Consider the following 17,984-nt stretch of genomic DNA (forward strand, 5'->3'; position numbering starts at 1 on the left):
ACCCCTCCCTTATCTCTGGGACCTCATCTTTCCTTTCTCTCTCCCAGGTTCGGTTTTTATAAATACATGAAGATGGATGAAGAGGAGGAGGATCCACGCCAGCGAGCGTTTCTCTTCCTCAACTCAGACAGTGAGTCACCGCTCCCCGCTGGCAGCTTTTTGGTCATCGCTCAGCAGCTTGGCACGGGGCTGAGCACCCGGCATCCTCTCCCACCAGCCCATCCGCGGTAGGAGATGCGGCTCATCGGGATGCCTCCAGCGATGCCGGTGGGCTCAAGGAGGGCGGGGCTGCATGGAGCAGCTTGCTTCTGTGTGGTCCTGCACGCTCCGTGGTCGCGCATCCCGCTCGGCTCAGCCACAAAGTGCTGCGGGATATGGGAAGCAGGATGCTAGGGTTGGGATTCACCCTCCCTGCTTCTTGAGGCCGTGTACCCACATCTCCTGGGTTGGCCTGGTGAGTGGGTAGCAGGATACAACCGGACCTGGTGTGGAGCCTGGGGATGTCCATGGAGTCTGGGGGTGCCCATGGGGACCCGCAGGAGCCTGCGCTTGTTCAGAGCCTGCCTTGCTGTCGGTTTGCAGCCCGGCAAAGCCCTAGCAGGCTAGGTTTGCTTCTGGATGAAATAAGAGCGGTGCCAAGGTTTGGAGGGGTTAACAGGCAGACCCTGGAGCTGCCAGCCCTGGTGAGCATCGCTCAGTGCCCACCAGCTCTCAGTCTCCCTTGCCCAGTGGCCATTTGCAGGTCAATCTCTTGCTGGAGACAAGCTTTGCCTCCTTGTCTCCTCTGGCCAGCATCGTGCTGCAGAGGGGTGTGCCGAGCAGCCAGGACCCTCAGGGTATTTACCTCTGCCTTTACTCCCTAGATTTCCTCGAGGAGGAGGAGGAGGAGGAAGGAGTGGACAGCCCTGAGCCCACAGACCCACCTCCTGAAGCCAAGGAGAAGAGCTTTGGGCCGGTACCCGCAGCCAAAGGGAAAGAGACCCCGCCGGTCACCGGGGATTATGGAGACGACCTGGACTATTACAGCTTTCGCCGCAAGCGGGGTCAGGCCCGGGACGAGGCGAGCACGCCTGGGCAGCCGGGAAGATGGAGCACGTCCCGCCAGGCCAGCACCAGCCCGGCGGCTGTCCCCAAGGACCTCCGCGGCGAGGAGGATGTGGGCCCCACGCTGGAACAGGTCCATGGGCGGATGCTCACTTGGTTACCCCAGGATCCCAGCGAGGGCGAGGAGGATGAACTGGGGCTGCTGGCGTCTTCGAAGCGTGCCGGGGCTCTGAGCCTCCAATCCCACCTCTCTGTTCCCATCTTTGGTGGCAAAGCCAAAACACCGGGTCCCAGCAAGGCTGCAGCACCCAGGGAGGACAAAAAGCCCCGGAAAGTCCAGGAGAAGGTCTATGTGACCAGGCTGCAGCCGCGGAAGCGCAAAGCCCCAGCCCAGGAACCAGTCTTCCCTGGCATCTTCCTTTACCCGAAACCTCTGAAGAAAGTCCATCTTCGCTCCAGGACCCCTCAGAAGCATCCCATCGCCTCCAGCAAGCTCCGTGCTGTCCTTGGCCGCCGGACCCCCTGGCTCCTGACCAACATCTCCAAGGAGAGGGACCCTGCCAGGCGGAGGAGCATGCGGGCGGGTGGCAGGAAGTGGGAACGTCCATCCAAGCTGGGGACCGAGCGGCGGGCGCTGCCCGGCCTCCTCACCCTGGGAACCGAGGGGCTCTTCAGTAGGGAGATCCATGAGGACACGACCCCTGCCCCAGGCAGGACAGCGGCCACCACTGATTACAACTCCTCCGAGGCAGCCCATTCGGAGGGGACGCGGGTGACATCCTTTCTGAAGATGTCAGAAACGACGGTGTCCCAGCAGGAGGAAGGGAAGGGCCAGGAAGAAGAGGAGGAGGAGGAAGAAGAGGTGTCAGACTACAGCTACGAGACTGGAGAGCTGCAGCAGAGCTGGCTGGAGGACTCCATCAACTGGCAAAGGACCTTCAGCGTCAGCTCGGTGGACTTCGAGCTCCTGCGCTCTGACTGGAACGATCTGCGCTGCAACGTGTCGGGCAACCTGCAGCTGAGCGAGAGTGAGGTCGTCGACGTGGTGGCGCAGTACATGGAGAAGCTCAATGAGAAGAATGGAGGGTAGGGAGGGAGCGGGGCACGGGCGGGAGGTTGGGGGGACGTGCCTTCGCCCCGCTTGGCTCCTTGGGGCCGGGTGAGCAGGATGGTGGGTTCAGGCCAACCCCTTGAGCAAGGGAGCTGTGGGGAGCAGAGCTCATGGTGATGGTGCTTTCAAGTGCTTCCTTCTCTGTAGCATCTACACCCTCCTGAGGATCGTCAATGTGGAGAAGCGTCGGGACACGGCCCGGGGGAACCGCTACCTGCTGGAGCTGGAGCTGGCAGAGCGGGGCCAGCGGAGGGTGCGACTCTCCGAGTACGTCTACGTCCTCTTGCACCAGGGCAAGCAGGACGACAGCACCGAGGCCAACCCCGAAGGGCCAGCCCTGGGGGCCACCGAGCCACAGCCGAGCACCTGGAGCATCCTCTATGGAAAACCTGTCCTGTGCCGGCCCCTGCGGCTCAGCTGGAAGCAGGACGTCATGGTGCACTTCGTGGTACCTGGTAGGTGACATCAGGACGCGTCTCTCCAGGGTCTCTGCTGCTCCCTCAGCATCCTCCGGCAGGAGGAAGGCAACCCCTTTGCTCCCTGGTTGCATCCTTCAGGCTGGCCCAATGGGGATGAGGTTCTCCCTTCTCATCAGAAGGGGCGTTGGTTTGGTTGGGGAAGGGGGTGCTCTTGGGACCCCCATGGTGAGCCTGAGGGACGTTTGTGGCTGTGTCCGGCAGTGAAGAACCAAGCCCGCTGGGTCCAGCAGTTCATCTCGGACATGGCCCGCCTGTACGGGGCTACGAAGGACGCCAACTTCAACGTCATCCTGGTGGACTTTGACAGCGATGACATGGACGTCGAGAAAGCCCTACGGGATGCCCGACTGCCCCGGTAACCCACCCCACGCGAGCTCCGGGTCCCACCCTGCTGCCCCCGAGGCTGCCGAGGGGGGTCTGCACCCTGGTGGTGCCCACAAAACCCGCCCCTCCTTCCCCAGCCCGGCACGGCTCTCTGCCTCACTGCCCCTCGCCTCCTCCTCCTTTTTGGGGGTTTAAACTTGTTTCCCACGTGGAGGAGATGGGGATGCGGAAACCTCCTCTGCCTCCACGGGGGGACCCTTGGCATGAGTTGTAAGCACCTGACCCCCTTCCTGAGGAGGTCCTCTCTCCTCGCTGATGGTCCCTGACCCCCTCCTGGCTGTGTCCCTTTTGGCCACCAGCACTAACCGCCCTGTCCTCTCTCATCAGCTACCAGTACCTGCGTCGCACGGGGAACTTCGAGCGCTCGGCCGGGCTGCAGGCTGGCGTGGACACGGTTGAGGTGAGCTGGGGGAGAGGAACCAGGTCTCGCCTTGGCCTCTCTTCCGGAGCTGTTTTGCCCTGATCCTCCCGCTTGTGTCTGTCCCCTCCTGTAGGATGGGCACAGCATTGTGTTCCTCTGCGACCTGCACATCCATTTCCCCCCCAATATCCTGGACAGCATCCGGAAGCACTGCGTGGAGGGAAAGCTGGCCTACGCGCCCATTGTCATGAGGCTGAGCTGTGGCAGCTCCCCACGGGAGCCCAACGGTAAGCGGGGTCCCCTTTGCTGTGACGCCTTTCCAGCTGGAAAACATTCCCCGCCTGCCCGAGGAGAGCTGCGGCGCTGGGTTTGGCTTACACCCAGGCTTGGATGCGCAGGGTTGGATGGGTTTGTTTTGATCTGGCAAGATGGGATTGAAGCCCAAGGGTGCTCGAGGCGCTCCGGGTGCGATGCCCCCCAAAATCAGGCTGTCACGTGGTGCACCCCCATGGGAGGTGGCAGTGATGGGGACAGACCTGCGGTGGGAAGAGGGGTTGGGACGGGGCGTCCCCATGGTTCCGGGTAGTGGGGAGAGCGCAGAGGTGATGGCCTGGGGATCTGGGGTTCCGCACCCCTCACCTCATCACTCTCCCCGGTCCAGGCTACTGGGAGGTGAACGGCTTCGGCCTCTTCGGCATCTACAAGTCGGACTTCGACCGCGTGGGAGGGATGAACACGGAGGAGTTCAGAGACCGCTGGGGCGGGGAGGACTGGGAGCTCCTGGACAGGTGAGGCTGGGGGGCCCGGCAGCCCCCTAACCCCCCTAGGGCAGGGCTGGCCATGCGGATTTGGGTGCATCCCCTGGGAAACCCGCCTTCCCCACCCTCAAGCTGGCTAAAGGCTGGGGCAATGCGGTGGTGAAGGGGCAAAGCCTCCCTTTAGGAGGGCCGGATCCGTCCCCTCCCTTCCCTGAGCAGCTGTCCCTCCGTTCGGCTGCAGGGTCCTTCAGAGCGGGCTGGAGGTGGAGCGCTTGCGTCTCAGGAACTTTTACCATTACTACCACTCCAAGCGCGGCATGTGGAACGCCCGCAGCAAGAAGCCACCCAAGGACTAGCACCCTGAGCCCAGCCCGCAGCCGCCAACCCCCCCCCCGTGCCCGCCGGAGGCAGGCCACCACCGGCACCCTGTTGTCCCAGATCTCTGCCGATGCCTCGGTGCCGGCACGGAAGGCACCTGTAAACGAACCGCTGTTATTTTGGGAAGGGGGGGAGCGGGGAGGGTGAAAGCGGGTGGTGATTTTTTTCTTAAGGGTCTAATTTCTTAGTCAGAAATCAATTTATTAACTCATTAGCACCAGGACAATGGATGTCCTGCTGTTGGGAAGGGTAAAGACTCCGGGCTGATCCCCGGAGCTGGTGGGTCCCTGGGGGCTGTGCCCGGCCGATGATGCCGGAGGCGGAAAAGTGGTACCCAAGCTCACAGCCAGCGCTTGCTCTGCAGTTCCTTTGCTGGATCACCCCCTCCAAAATGCCCAGCGCCTTGTCCCTGTGCCAGGCTGGAGAGCTGAGCTTTTGGGGCGGCTGCTGGTATCCACAGGAGGCTGCAGGTGGTACGAGCCCACTGGGGCTGCCCAAACCCTCCTGCTCCCCCCTCCAGGACCCGTGGAGCCATCGCGGAGGGGAAAAGGGGTTTGGCTCTGCCCTGCCGCACGGGGACACGCCGCTGCGGCCATACAGGGTTGGGGGCAGAGCCCCTTGGCACGATGGGCTGGCGTTGCCTGTGCCCGCCGGGCTGGGTTGGGATGGGAAAGGGCAGAGCCCGGAGCAGGTACGAGAGCAGGGGGAGAGCAAATGACGTTTCCAAGCTAATTTCTGTGAAATTATGAGGTAGGAAGCTGTTTTCAGGAAGTTTTGTCTGTTTTGGGTTTTTTTTTATTCTTAAAAAATAAAATCAATGTCTTGGCTGGGATTTTCTTCTCCTCCATCATCCTTGTGCCTTGGTAGGGATGCGGTCCCCAGCCGAGCGTAGGGCACGAAAAGCCAGGTTGGCCTCTGTCCCTCTCCCAAGTCCCCTCCCGGTGGCCGTGCAGGCTGGCAGGATGCTTTTGCCCTCTTGAAATCACCGCTGCAGTTTGTAACACCCAGGAGGGCTCAGGAAGCCCTGACCCGGCGGCACGCCCTGGAGGAGAGAGCAGCTTTGCCCTGTGCTTGCAGGGAGCTTGCCGGGGAGCGCGCGGGTGGAAGCATCAGGCTGAACCTGGCTGGCGCGGGGAGGAAAGGTCAGAAACCCCCAGGCAGGGCTCCCTGCGCTGCCGGTGGAACCGAGCAGGAGGAGGAGGACGGGTATGGGGCGAGGATCCGCTCTCTTCGGTGGGAGTGGGCAGCGGTGGCGTTGCAAGGGGCCCCTTTGCTGTTTTGCAGCGAGGAGGAGCAGCAGCCGTGTCTTTGATGCCCAGACGCACGCCCAGGCTTGCAGGGAGGTTGCTGAGCCTCCGCCCCACACCTGGGCTCCGCCCGGGCAGCTGCCTGCACCCCACACGCTGTGGGGGGGGCTCACCCCGATGCCCCCCCGGGGGCTGGTGAGCTGTGGGGAGAGCCACGAGCTGCTCCACTTGCTCCTGCGCACCCTTGCATGCATGTTGGCGGGACAGCCGTGTATGCCCGAGCTCTTTGCTTGCCTTTTCCCCTTGCATGTGGACGTGCCCGGCTGCACGCAGCGCCTCGTGGCCTCCAGCAAACCCGCTTTGCCATGGGCCTGGCTGCCGCGAGCTCCTTCTGCTCCTCAGCAGGGTCACCCTGTTCCTGCAAATCCCCTGGGCTGTGACCACGGTGTCCTGTCTGCCCTCCGCCGTGAGCTTTCGACAACCCTGAGCACCCCGGGAGAGCTGAAGTAGCCCTGGAATTCACCCCCCCACTGTTTTATTCCCCATCTGCATCCCCCAGGCTCTGTTTGAGCATTCGCTGAATTTTGCGGTGAGGATGGAGGCGAAGGGCTCAGCCACCTGCTTACCGTCAGGAAAGAGCCACAGTCTGGGGCTCTGGGGGCTTTTTACCCCAAAGTTGGTACTTCTGGCCCTGGGATTTGCCGAGAGGGGAGAGTCTTGGGCAGGCAGCAGGTTTTTCTCTCCACGCTGCCTGTTTTCTTCCAACACTTTGGAAGTGCTTTGTTGTGGGCGAGGGCTCTGCCCGCTGTGCCGGGAGTTGGCCTGTGGGCTGAGAAGTCCCGGGCAGGGCGGGCGGCCCCGCAGTTCCCTGGGGCCAGCAGCAGGATCCCTAAAGCCGCCTTTCCTTAGGCATGATTTTTCCAGCAGCTTCCCAGTTGGGCGAGCTCGCAAAGCCCCCACCATCGGAGCGGGCACTGGGCTCAGCCAAATCCAGAGCTGCCATGGATGCTGGAAGGGACTGGTGCCACCAGTGCCATTCCCACTGGGGACACTGGTCCAGCCCCGCTGGGAACAATTTGGAGCTGGCAATGGTGTCTGCTCGGGGCAGTGCCGGCAGCAAGATGATGGAGGGTTGTTTCTCCAGCAGTGGCTGAGCTGTGGTCACGGGGACCACGTGGGGACCGCAGGGACCGTGGGGAGCCTCTCCCAGGCCAGGCCTCGGAGCGCCCAGTGACAGTGGGGTGCAGGCAGGTCCCCGCTTTTAGAGGAGCAACCCTGGTGCTGGGGAGAGATGTTGACTGGGCAGCTCGCCCTGCCCTGGGGGGATGCTGCGAAGGCGTTGGGGCTTGTTCGGGGCGGCGGAGGCGAACACCAGCCCAGAGCAGCCTCGCTATAGGGCTGCCCTGGCCATGGGGCAGAGCGAGGGGTTGGTGGAGGGCAAGGGGGAGCATGGGAACCCCCCTGACACCTCTGGGCTGAGAACAGGCCAAGCGTGACAGCAGTGGCTGGATGGAGGGTCCTGGGCAGCCTCCTGCCCTTACGCTGGGCTTTGTGTGTGGGGGTGTCACCTCTCGGCAGCCCCCAGCGAGCGCCGGGTGCGGCCTGGAGCCCGGGCTGCCGTGCTGGTGGAAGCGATGGCCCCCAAACTGGTTTGGCCCGTTCCAAACGCTCCCTCGGCTTATCTGGCTTCAAAGGGCTCCTGCCCCATCCCACACATGCAAACACACTCCCTGTGAGCCCCTGGGGCCTGGGGGAGCCCCCTGCACCCCAAAAGCCATGCCCCCATCCCCCCACCTCCCCTCCATCTTCTCCTTTTGGCAGCCCCAAAACCCTCCTGGTTGCACCCAGGGGTGCTCCGTGCTGGGGGGGGTTGAAGGGGATGTGGTGGAAAGGACATGTTGGACCATGGCCATGGTGGCAGGGAGCAGTGGGGATTTTTTTTGAGCATCATGAAGGCAGCTGAGACGCAGCTCCACTGCCCGGGATGGGGCAGCCGGGACCCCCGGGCACCCCGCCGGCATCTTGGCTGTGCCGAAGCTTTTTGTGGAGCTGCCACAAGCCCCAGAAGCACAAACTTGGCTGCGAGGCGAGCGGGTTTCAAGCGCACATGCAAAACAACGGCGAAGAGACTGGTTGGGTAAGCTCCCGGGGCGGGCCTGCGCCGCAGCCCCACGCCTGCCGCACCGGCCCCGCCACAGACGGCATCGCCCACCCCGTGCCGGGGCGCCCGGCACCCGTGTAGCACCCAGGGGTGCACCCGCCTGCCCGGGAGGATGCTGCAGGGCAACGGCCCTCTGGGGCCACCCAACAAGGTACGTGCCGGCCGGTCCCGCGCCCATCGGTATGGCTGTCCCCAGCACGGGTCCCCGGGCAAAGCCGATGGCACCCACCCTGCCACCGGGTCCCAATGGACCGGGTGGAAAGGGACAGCGCGGATGCCAGATCTGGCAGCTGTCTGCTCCTGACCAGCTGTGGCCAGGAGGCTTTTTTGCTCCTCGCCTCGTGCCTCAGTTTCCCCGGCGTGGCTCTTGGCACACGTGCACTGTGGCCAGGCTGCATGGTGCCACGTCGGCCACTCCCTGCTTGAAACGCCGATGGCACCGGCAGCCACAGGCTTCCCTGGGGACCCGGTTTTGGGGACTGGTACTTAGTGGTGCTCAGAGGGTGGGAGAGGACAACGCACACCCGGGAGCTGGGGTCTCCCTGGGGACGTGGCTCTGTCACCCCACGGAGGAAGGGATATGGGTGTCTCCAGGCTGAGGGGTCAGTAACTGCTTTAGGGATCCCCAGACCAAGTTTATTTAACCCTGTGTCACCCTGACCATGTCCGGATCCACTCAGGAATCTCCTAATTTTGCTCCAAACGTGTGTGTAGGGTTGTGCTGATTTGCTGCTTTTTAAGCACCCCAGCACATCCCCGCTCCCATCCAACACTTTCCCCTATTAACGAAGCACTTTACAAGGTGAGTGCTGCCGGTTTCGGCCTCGACCCCCCCCCGGCATGACCCCCAGTTTCCATCTTTAAGCTGCAGGGCAGTGTCATGCCAGGGGGCCGGGGGCTTGGAAGGGAGGCAGAGCCTAGGGAATGGAGCCGTCCCCAAGCCCCTCGGTGCCTGGCGCAGGGACGGCGGGCAAGCATCGGCTTGTACAGGGAGCGAACCGCCCTCTCCGCCTGCTCCTGCCGGGGAACCTGTGATTCATCCGGGCTTGGAAGGTTGGGAGTGCCCCGCTGAGCTCTGCCAAACTCAGTGCACCCACCGCCACTCCCCATGTGGGTGGTGCTGAGGTGGGAGAAGGGGGGGGCGCTTGGGGTTATCCCTGGGTGCTGTACCCTGAAAGGGTCGGGTGTGACCCCTAAGCAAAGGGGGGGCTCCCAGTAAACCCATGAAGTCCATGGACCTCCCCAGGTCTGGGGAGGTGGGTCCCGCCCCCCCTTGGTCCCCGAGCACTATGTGATGGTGGCACCGGGGTTTGCAGCCCACTGGGGTTTGGGGAGGCCATCAAAGTAGGGACTGTCACCCCAAAACACTCGCCTGCAGCTCTTGCCACCCCGCCCTGGCATCAGCCGCTGCTCCTGCTGACGGCAGCACATTCCTCCGGGACAGCCGCCCTTTTCACCCTCCTAATGAAACGCAAAAGCCATGCCGGCATTGTCATCAACATCCCGGCGTTGTCATCGCTGGGTGTTATAAGCCCTGCCCAGCTCACCGGCCAGCAAAGCCCGTAACGCTTCTGCCAGGCGGGTTTGGAGCGGTGACGCCAAGTCCTCGCTACAGAGCTGAGGCCGCGTTGCCACGCTCACCTTCAAACGGCCAAAGCCAGCGCTGGCTTCTCTGGCCGATGCGCTGCACTGGAGCCAACGAGCAAACGCCCCATGCCCACGAGCAGGGGCAGAGCCTCAGCACCCGGGCGTGGCTGAGAACGGGCACAACTCTGTTCAGGAGTGAGCAGCTCAGTTAGCGAGTCAGGGGCTGAGAGAGAGCGGCGTGCAACAACACCGTGGGGATTTCAGGAGCCATTCCTGAGCACACCGGGCTGGGGGGGCGGGTACGTGGCACCCCCCCACCCCAGCCGTGCCAGGGTCGGCTGGGGCAGCTCGGTGGGTGGGGTGAGCCTAATTAGTACCTGTGTGGTGGCAGCGGCTGAGTCATGCCGCGTTCGTTACCGCCGGGCCTGCTGGCGCGGAGCCGCCCCCTTTTTTTATTTTATTATTATTGTTGTTTTTTAATTCCCCGGCTGATTTGAAAAGCAAAGCAGGGAGGGCCCAGCCAGTAATTACAGCCGATGATCCCCCACTCCGGCCCTTTGGCGGGCCGGCCCCCCGCCCCAGAGGGCTTTGTCGGCTGCAGTGGTGGGCAGCCTGGGGGGCCGGGGTCAGCGGTGGGGCTGCCCGGGGGTCCGGGGTTCTCCTAGGAGACGGCTCGGGGGTCCGGGGCTCTCCAGGGAGACTGCCTGGGCCTTGCTGGTGGGGCCACGTGGGGGTCCGGGGCTCTCCAGGGGGGTTGCCCGGGGGTCTTGGGCTCATTGGAGGGACAATGTGGGGGTCTGGATCTCAATGGCAGGGCCATGTGGGTCCCTGGGAGTCAGTGGGGAGGCGGCCTGGGGGCCGGGACTCTGCCGGGCGGCCGTGTGGGGGTCCGGGACTCTGCCGGGAGGCCGTGTGGGGGTCCGGGACTCTGCCGGGAGGCTGTGTGGGGGTCCGGGACTCTGCCGGGAGTCCGTGTGGGGGTCCGGGGCTCACTGGCAGGGCCGTGTGGGGGTCTGGGGCTCACTGGCAGGGCCGTGTGGGGGTCCAGGGCTCTCCGGAGTGGCCATGCGTAGCCTTGGGGCTCACTGGTGGGGCTGCCCAGCGGCCTGGGGGGCGATGGGGAGGCTGCCCGGGGGGGTCTGGCTCTCACTGCCGGGGCCACAGGTATGACCACCCCGGACCCCCCGGGGGGGTCCACCTCCCTCGCGCCCTCGTCCCTGCGAGGTCGTCCCTGGGTACCTCCACCTGCGGCGGTGACGGTGGCGGCGGGGGCCCGGTGCGGCCCCCTCCTTCCCGCCGCCCGCGGCGGCCGAGGCGTGGCGGCGGCGGGGCGGGCCGGGAGCCTCCCTACGGCTCAGGGAAGCCGCCGCGCTCACCTGCGCAGGGCGGCCTCGCTCGCCTTGGCCTCCACGCCGTCGCTGCCGCCGCCGCCATGCAGGAGACTAACACCTTCTTGCTGTCGGCCCTGCAGCCCGAGGCTGGCGTCTGCTCGCTGGCCTTGCCCTCGGACCGGCAGCTGGATGGCAGGAGCCGGGAGGCGGCTGAGGCCCAGCGGCTGCGCAGCGCCCGCGTCCAGGAGCAGGTCCGCATCCGCATGATGCTGAGGGGGCAAGCGGCCGCCCGCCCCGAGGCCCCCGACCACGCCGACGGCAGCAGAGGTGGGAGAACCCCCGGACCCCCCGGGTGCCTGCGTCGAAACAGGTGGCGGGAGCCCCTCGGCCAGCACTGGGCTTCAGCTCGCGCCCTGGCTTGGGGCTGGGGGGTTGCCCCCCGCCCCGGCCGAGCCCCTGCTGCACCCCCAGCACTGGGGATGGGGGTGGCACGGCTCCAGCGTGGGCTCGTTTCACCCCACCCAGGAGTCGTGCCTCAGTTTCCCCACCTGCTCCCTGGGGGGGGGGGATTTGCACTGGGGGGGTCCCACACCCCGCTTTGGGCTGGAGGAGAGAGGTTTTTCTCACCCTGGCAGATCCCTCCCCGTCCCCCCCCAGCCTTTGAGCGGCGCGGCTGGCCGGGGTCCAAGCTCCTCCATTTAACGTCTGCGCTTGCGGCCTCCGCCCTGCTGCTTCGCCCAGCACTGGCGCGGGGTTTCACGGAGCCCCCCAGTCCAAGGCACTGGGGGACCCCGGTGGTGGGGAGAGACTCCCCCTCGGCACCTCGAGGGCTGCCCCGGGCGTGGGTGTGAGTCACGCTCCCGTCACCGCTGGGGCTGGCGGCATCCTCCCGGTCCCCGCCGGCGGTGGCAAGGCAGGAGGGCGGCGCAGGGTGCAGCGGGGCGGCCGGGTCCCTGCTGCGCTCCTGTGCCATGGGGTCAGAGCCGGGACTGGCTTTGGGGGCAATGCCTGGGCTGCCGATCCGGCTGTGGCGGAGGGGACTGGGCTGAGCTGCCACGTCCCCGCCGAGGTGGCAATTACTCCCCCCGCCGTCGGGGCACAATGAAAGGCGGGGAGGCCGCCGCTTAGCACTGCCACCACCTCTCCTGCTCCCCGTTGCTGGCAGGCAGGCGAAGGCAGCGTCCTCCCACTCCCTCGTCCCCCTCAGTGCCGCCGGCACTGCTGTGGCTCCCGAAGCCGGTCCCCCGGGGATGAGTTGGGGGGGATCTTTGGTCCCCAAGACCACCCCTTTGGCCCGCCCGGTGCTCACATTGACCCCTCCGTCTCCGTCCCACAGGTGGTCAGTACAGCACGACCCTGCGCTCCTCTTTCAGCTCCCGCTCCCAGAGCAATGGGTTGGACCCCAAAGCCTCGGTACGTACTGGGGCGGTTCGTCCCCCACCCCATGCCGGCACCCATCACCGTGGCAGCTGGGGATGCTGGTGGAGACCCAGCCGCTGGCTATAGCTTTGGTTGTGCCAAGGGAGGCTCTTGGCTCTGTCCTTTCCTCTCCCTGTAGTGGGGAGGGAAGGCACCCCCCAACCCCACGCTTTCCTCCCGCAGCTGTATCAGCCTCTGGCCAAGAAGGATTTCGGCACGCTGAAGGGCAGCAGCTGGTCTTCGCGCTCGGCAGTGGACCTCACCCCGCACAAGCGGATGGCGACCATCAGCAATGGGGGCCTGGCGAAGAGCCGGGGCTACGGCACCGGCTACGCCATGTCACAGGCCGCCAGCACCTCGCCGCGGCCCAGCTCCTTCCACGAGCGCAATTACCGGCCCCGGCAGAACTTCGACACCCTCTCACTGCACTCCCTGCGGCTGGCCGATGGGCCGCTCCAGCCCACCGCCATCGCGGATGACCGCTATAGCGTCATCTCAGAGCAGCTGGACCCCGTGGGTCACCGTCCCCTCTATAAAGGCCAAGGCAATGGCGGCTTCTCCCGCTCCTACACCTTCGAGAGGCAGATGAGCACCGGCTCCACCGCCAAGGCCGCCTCTGACTGGCTGGAGGGTGGCGAGGTGACCCAGAGCCGCACTATCCGGGCTCCTGCCATGCGCACGCTCCAGCGCTTCCAGAGCAACAATCGCTCGCGGCTTAGCACCGGCTCCTTCGGCAGCATCCAGGCGGCCTCGCAGGCGGGCATCGGGAGCTCGTACATGGGGATGGTGGAGCACAGCTCCCGTGCACCCTCGGTGCGCAGCCTGGCAGAGTCCAGCCACCACCTCCAGGGCCAGCGCGCCATGGAGATGTACAACGGGCACAGCACGCTGCTCAGCCACCAGTCGGGGGGGTGAGTGCCCACGGGGCTGGTCCGGCACCGGCTTAGTCCTTGTCCCCACCTTACTCCCTTGGCCGGTTGAGGGCAATCCCCATGTCTTGCCTGGCGTTATCTTGCTGCAAGGGATGCGGGAAGAGGGGTGAGATGGGGGGCAAAATTTGGCCCCGCAGTGATGGACCGTGGCACTGGTTGACCTCCAAGCGCGTCCTGCATGTGGCCTTAGCTCCTCTCATGGACACATCCTGAGACACGAGGGCAGGAAGATGCTCATTCAGCTGCGTCTGGAGTCCCATGCCCCAAGAGCGTGGTGGGGAGGGAGATGGGTTGCTGGGTCTTCTCTGAGGTGCGGGACATGGTGGGGTGCAGAGGTGGAGGACCCCCGTGGAACACTCTGCTCAGGCTCTTCCTCACCTGCTTGTGGCTTCCCCAGGTTTGACGACATCGACCTGCCCTCCGCAGTGAAATACCTGATAGCCAGCGACCCCAACCTGCAGGTCCTGGGCGCTGCCTACCTCCAGCACAAATGCTACAGCGACAGCAACGCCAAGAAGCAGGTGAGCACCCAGGAGCCAAAGGAGAAGGGGCTGTCCCCAGCCCCTCTGCCATAGTGGGGCACCCCAGGGAGGGTGGAGGAGATGGAGGGAGCCCCAGCTGAATGGGAGAGCAGCTGGGCATCTCAACCCGGCCGCCTCTCCCCTCCCAGGCCCGCAGCCTCCAGGCCATGCCCAAGCTGGTGAAGCTGTTCAACAGCCCCAACCAGGAGGTGCAGCGCCATGCCACGGGCGCCATGCGCAACCTCATCTACGACAACGCCGAGAACAAGCTGGCACTGGTGGAGGAGAACGGCATCTACGAGCTCATGCGGACGCTGCGGGAGCCCGATGATGAGCTCCGCAAGAACGTCACAGGTTGCAGACAATGGTGGGGCGGGCAGGGATCCTCCTCCCCTGAGGGTGGCACGTGGAGCCCCCACCCCATGAGTAAAGCTGGGGTTGACACTTCACGGGGATGACCTCTTTGCATCATTGTTACCCACCCCGTCCCATGGCTGCTCCTGGCTATGGGTGGTCGGTGTGAGCCCCCTGGGGAGGTGGGTCGGGGTGGACGTGCTCTCCAGCCATTCCCGGGACTAAGGATCCCTCTCCGCACAGGGATCCTGTGGAATCTCTCCTCCAGTGACAATCTGAAGGATCGCCTGGCTCGGGACACGCTAGAGCAGCTCACGGACCTGGTCCTGGTCCCCCTCTCCGGGCTGGGGGGCTCGGGTGTCATCCAGCAGAACCCCTCGGAGGCGGAGATCTTCTACAACTCCACGGGCTTCCTCAGGTACTTGCTCTGGGCCGGCTCCGGTCCTCCCACTCTGGGTAAAGTCTTGGGTGGAGGAAGAGACACCATCTGTGCTGTATGCATAGGCAGCAAAGTCTCTAGGGCTCGTTTCTGGGGTCCCCATTCCTTCCCGCACTTGTGCATGAAGGCAAAGCCTGGTCAGCCCCATGGGAGGGGTTGTATTGCTCCCCACAGCAACCCCATGGGGAGCTGCCCTCCCCACGGTGGGGCCCAGTGGCAGGAGGGGGATGGCTGTGGGGAAGCCCCTTCTTGCCGTGATGGACCCACGTTCCCCGTGCAGGAATCTCAGCTCTGCCAGCCAGCAGACTCGGCAGAAGATGCGCGAGTGCCACGGGCTGGTGGACTCCATGATCCACTATGTGAACAGCTCCCTGGAAGTGGGCAAGTCGGAGGACAAGGTGAGCCCTGGGAGCTGGGTGCTGGGAAGGCTTGGGTGCCCTCAGACAGGGTGCTGCTCCCTCCCTCCTGGCAGCCACTTTGCCATCACGGTGCAAAGGCATGTCTTGATGTGATGGTGGGAAAACCAGCCTGGCTCCATCCGACCTTACTGGGCACAGTGGGGCACCGCTGGTGTCATTGGGGTGACTCTAGCTATGGAGCCGCATGGGATCACGCTCCAGGGAACATGCCAGCTGGAGATGCACTGGCAGGCAGCACAAGGACTGACGCTCTCATGACCCATTTCCCCCCAGAGTGTGGAGAACGCCGTCTGCGTCCTGCGCAACCTCTCCTACCGCTTGTACGACGAAATGCCCCCGTCCTCCCTCCAGCGCCTGGAAGGCCACAGAAGGAACAACAGCAGTATGGTGACAGGGGAGCTGGTGGGCTGCTTCAGCCCCCAGAGCAAGAAAGCACGAGAGGTCAGCGGCTGGGGAGTGGTGGGCACCATGACGGCCGTGTCACCTGGGGCGGGGTTGGCAGTGGGAAGCAGCTGGCGGTGGAGATGACGCTGGGGCGGAGGTGGACACCAGCCTTGGCTGATGGGTGGGACACGCGGGTGAGCTCAGCGGAGAGTGAATCAGGTGCGTGGGGTGAATCAGGGTGCCGAACCCCCACTTTGCCATGCCATGGGGCATGACGCAGCTGGGATGACCTGCTGGGTCACTGCCTGCCTCCAGCTGCCCAATGGTGAGGCCAGGCACACGAGGGAGAAGGGGACACCAGCAGTGAGGGGTGCTGCAGAGGGGACATCCCCTACGAGTCTAATGGTGCTGCCCCCATCCCCACAGCACTACCTGAATGCAGACATCGTCACCTTCACGGAGGTCTCCAAGGACCCCAAGGGCATGGAGTGGCTCTGGAACCCGCAGATCGTGGGCATCTACAACCGGCTGCTGCAGCGCTGCGAGCTCAACAAGCACACGACGGAGGCAGCCTCGGGTGCCCTGCAGAACATCACTGCCGGGGACCGTAGGGTGAGGGCACGGGAGGGGAACGTCCCCTGGGGCTTGCCCCGTCCTGCCTGCTTGTCCCCACTCCCTGGCCTGTCACAGCCGTGCCCAGGGAGGGGATGCACCTCCCTGCGGGTTGGTCCCAGCCTTTCCTGGGTGGGGGACGTGGCCATCACGGTACTCACCACTTGGGCATGGGTCACCCCGACATGGCCTGGTGAGCAAGAGGAGGAGGAGGAAGATGGGGTGGGAGGAGGAGGCAGCCATTGGGTCCCTTGGCGGCAGTCTCCAAGCAGGTGTTTGTCTCGGCAGTGGGCGGGCGTGCTGAGCCGGCTGGCCCTGGAGCAGGAGCGCATCCTGAATCCCGTGCTGGACCGCGTCCGCACTGCCGACCACCACCAGCTGCGCTCCCTGACGGGGCTCATCCGCAACCTGTCCCGCCACGCCCGCAACAAGGACGAGATGTGTGAGTGCCGGGGAGCGACATGCAGGGCCAGGGCTGCAGGGAGGAGCCCGATGGATGCCCTCCACCCTTTTCCTCCGAGGTCTGGCCTCCAGTTACCTCCAGCCATGTCTTAGCACCTTCCTGCCTGCTGCATCCCTGCTCACAGCTGAGCGTGCGGTGCTCGGTCCATCTCCCATCCCCAGTAACCGAACAGCCCCCACATGTTGTGCTCTCCCTCCAACCCCAATATGTCACTTGCCTTTGTCCCCGTCCTCCAACTCCTCTCCCAGGTGCCAAGGAGTCTCAGCAGAGACTCCGGAGAGCAAAGGGCTTGAAGATGTCCCTGGTGCTGCCCCGCAGGTCCTTGGCTGGACCCTCTGTCCCCATTGCCCCCAGGAGGTTGCAGGGTTCATCCCCAGGCTGCCGCGTGTCCCCTGGGTCTGGCCACCAGCGCTGATGAGATGCCTTTGCCCACCAGCGACCAAGGTGGTCAGCCACTTGATTGAGAAGCTGCCGGGGAGCGTTGGGGACAAGGCGCCGCCCGCCGATGTCATCGTGAACATCATTGCAGTCCTCAACAACCTGGTGGTGGAGAGCCCTATGGCCGCCCGTGACATCGTCTACTTTGATGGCCTCAGGAAGCTCTTCTACATCAAGAAGAGAAGGGACAGGTGGGAGCTCCCTGTCTGCTCTGCTGTCCCAGCTCAGACCTGGGGTCTAGTCCTGCTCTCCTCTTCTTACCCTGGTCCAGCGAGGGGGAGGAGGTTCACAACCAGTCTCCCTTCCCAAGACTTGGTGTTGGGAGTCCCCAGACCAGCTCAGGGTGGCCTCATGGCCACCTTCCGGCCCTTTGCCACCTCCTCAGGACACCCCACCTCAGGGTTGCCCATGGCTGCAGCCACCTTCTTCCCATCTGGATGCTTCTCACCTCTCCTGCCAGAAGCGCTTGCCACCCTGCCCATTGCAGTGGGCTCCAGCCTTTAGTCTTTGCTTCTTCCCACCAGCGCTGTCCTCAGCCCCTCCAGGCCCTTCTGGGGTGGTATCCTTGGGCTGATGGGCACCGTCCAGTGCCCAGTGGTACCCAAAGCTCATTGCATCCTGTCCCTGTCCCAGCTCAGACAACGAGAAGTCCTCCAGAGCAGCAGCCAGCCTCCTGGGCAACATGTGGCAATACACCAAACTCCACCGGGACTTCAAGACGGTACGTACCACCCTCCGGTGCCTCCTCCAGCCGGTGGGATCCTGGGGTGGCTCCTGCAGTGGATCCCAAGGGGGTCAAGACCAGCGGCTTCACCCCAGAAAGCCACGCCACCAAAATGCTTCCAGGCATATGACAGGTCCCAACTCCACGCCTCCGCCTCCTGAATTGGGGGGGATGTCCCCAGAGCATCATCCCTGTGGTGGCACCTGCACCAGTGGGGTGGGGACGGCCACGGGGACAGCGTGGGTTTGTGTTCGCGTTCCCCCACTGCCCAGCAAGGCACGGGCAGGGCTGTCCTCGGGCAGGAAAGGTGACAGCGCTGGCGTCCCCTCTGTGTGACGGGTGGCCTGTCTCCTTGCAGAAGGGGTACCGGAAGGAGGACTTCCTCGGCCTGTGAGGACAACTCCCGGGAGCCAGACTGCCCAGCCCTGACTCTCCCCG

The 17,984-nt window shown here is 64.6% G+C and overlaps 2 protein-coding genes across 3 annotated transcripts in view; both read left to right on the forward strand.

Moving 5' to 3' along the window:
* Positions 1 to 4,493, forward strand: part of B4GALNT4 (beta-1,4-N-acetyl-galactosaminyltransferase 4) — a 30,284-nt gene extending 25,791 nt beyond the window's left edge. For both annotated transcript variants that reach the window (XM_059825863.1, XM_059825864.1), the window contains 8 exons: positions 48 to 130; positions 864 to 2,130; positions 2,303 to 2,610; positions 2,836 to 2,989; positions 3,346 to 3,418; positions 3,513 to 3,666; positions 4,041 to 4,167; positions 4,379 to 4,493. In XM_059825863.1, the coding sequence (XP_059681846.1) occupies positions 48 to 130; positions 864 to 2,130; positions 2,303 to 2,610; positions 2,836 to 2,989; positions 3,346 to 3,418; positions 3,513 to 3,666; positions 4,041 to 4,167; positions 4,379 to 4,493 (2,281 nt within the window). The remainder of the gene's footprint in view (positions 1 to 47; positions 131 to 863; positions 2,131 to 2,302; positions 2,611 to 2,835; positions 2,990 to 3,345; positions 3,419 to 3,512; positions 3,667 to 4,040; positions 4,168 to 4,378) is intronic.
* Positions 4,494 to 8,035: 3,542 nt separating this feature from the next.
* On the forward strand, positions 8,036 to 17,940 carry PKP3 (plakophilin 3). The gene is made up of 14 exons (XM_059825981.1): positions 8,036 to 8,074; positions 10,982 to 11,168; positions 12,178 to 12,254; positions 12,444 to 13,171; positions 13,590 to 13,713; positions 13,863 to 14,067; positions 14,311 to 14,485; positions 14,787 to 14,904; positions 15,199 to 15,366; positions 15,736 to 15,921; positions 16,210 to 16,363; positions 16,821 to 17,013; positions 17,456 to 17,543; positions 17,905 to 17,940. Exons 1-14 carry the CDS (start codon positions 8,036 to 8,038, stop codon positions 17,938 to 17,940), a joined length of 2,478 nt encoding a protein of 825 aa, XP_059681964.1.
* Positions 17,941 to 17,984: the final 44 nt, after the last annotated feature.

The sequence above is a fragment of the Gavia stellata genome, chromosome 17, assembly GCF_030936135.1.
Source record: "Gavia stellata isolate bGavSte3 chromosome 17, bGavSte3.hap2, whole genome shotgun sequence".
NCBI lineage: Eukaryota > Metazoa > Chordata > Aves > Gaviiformes > Gaviidae > Gavia > Gavia stellata.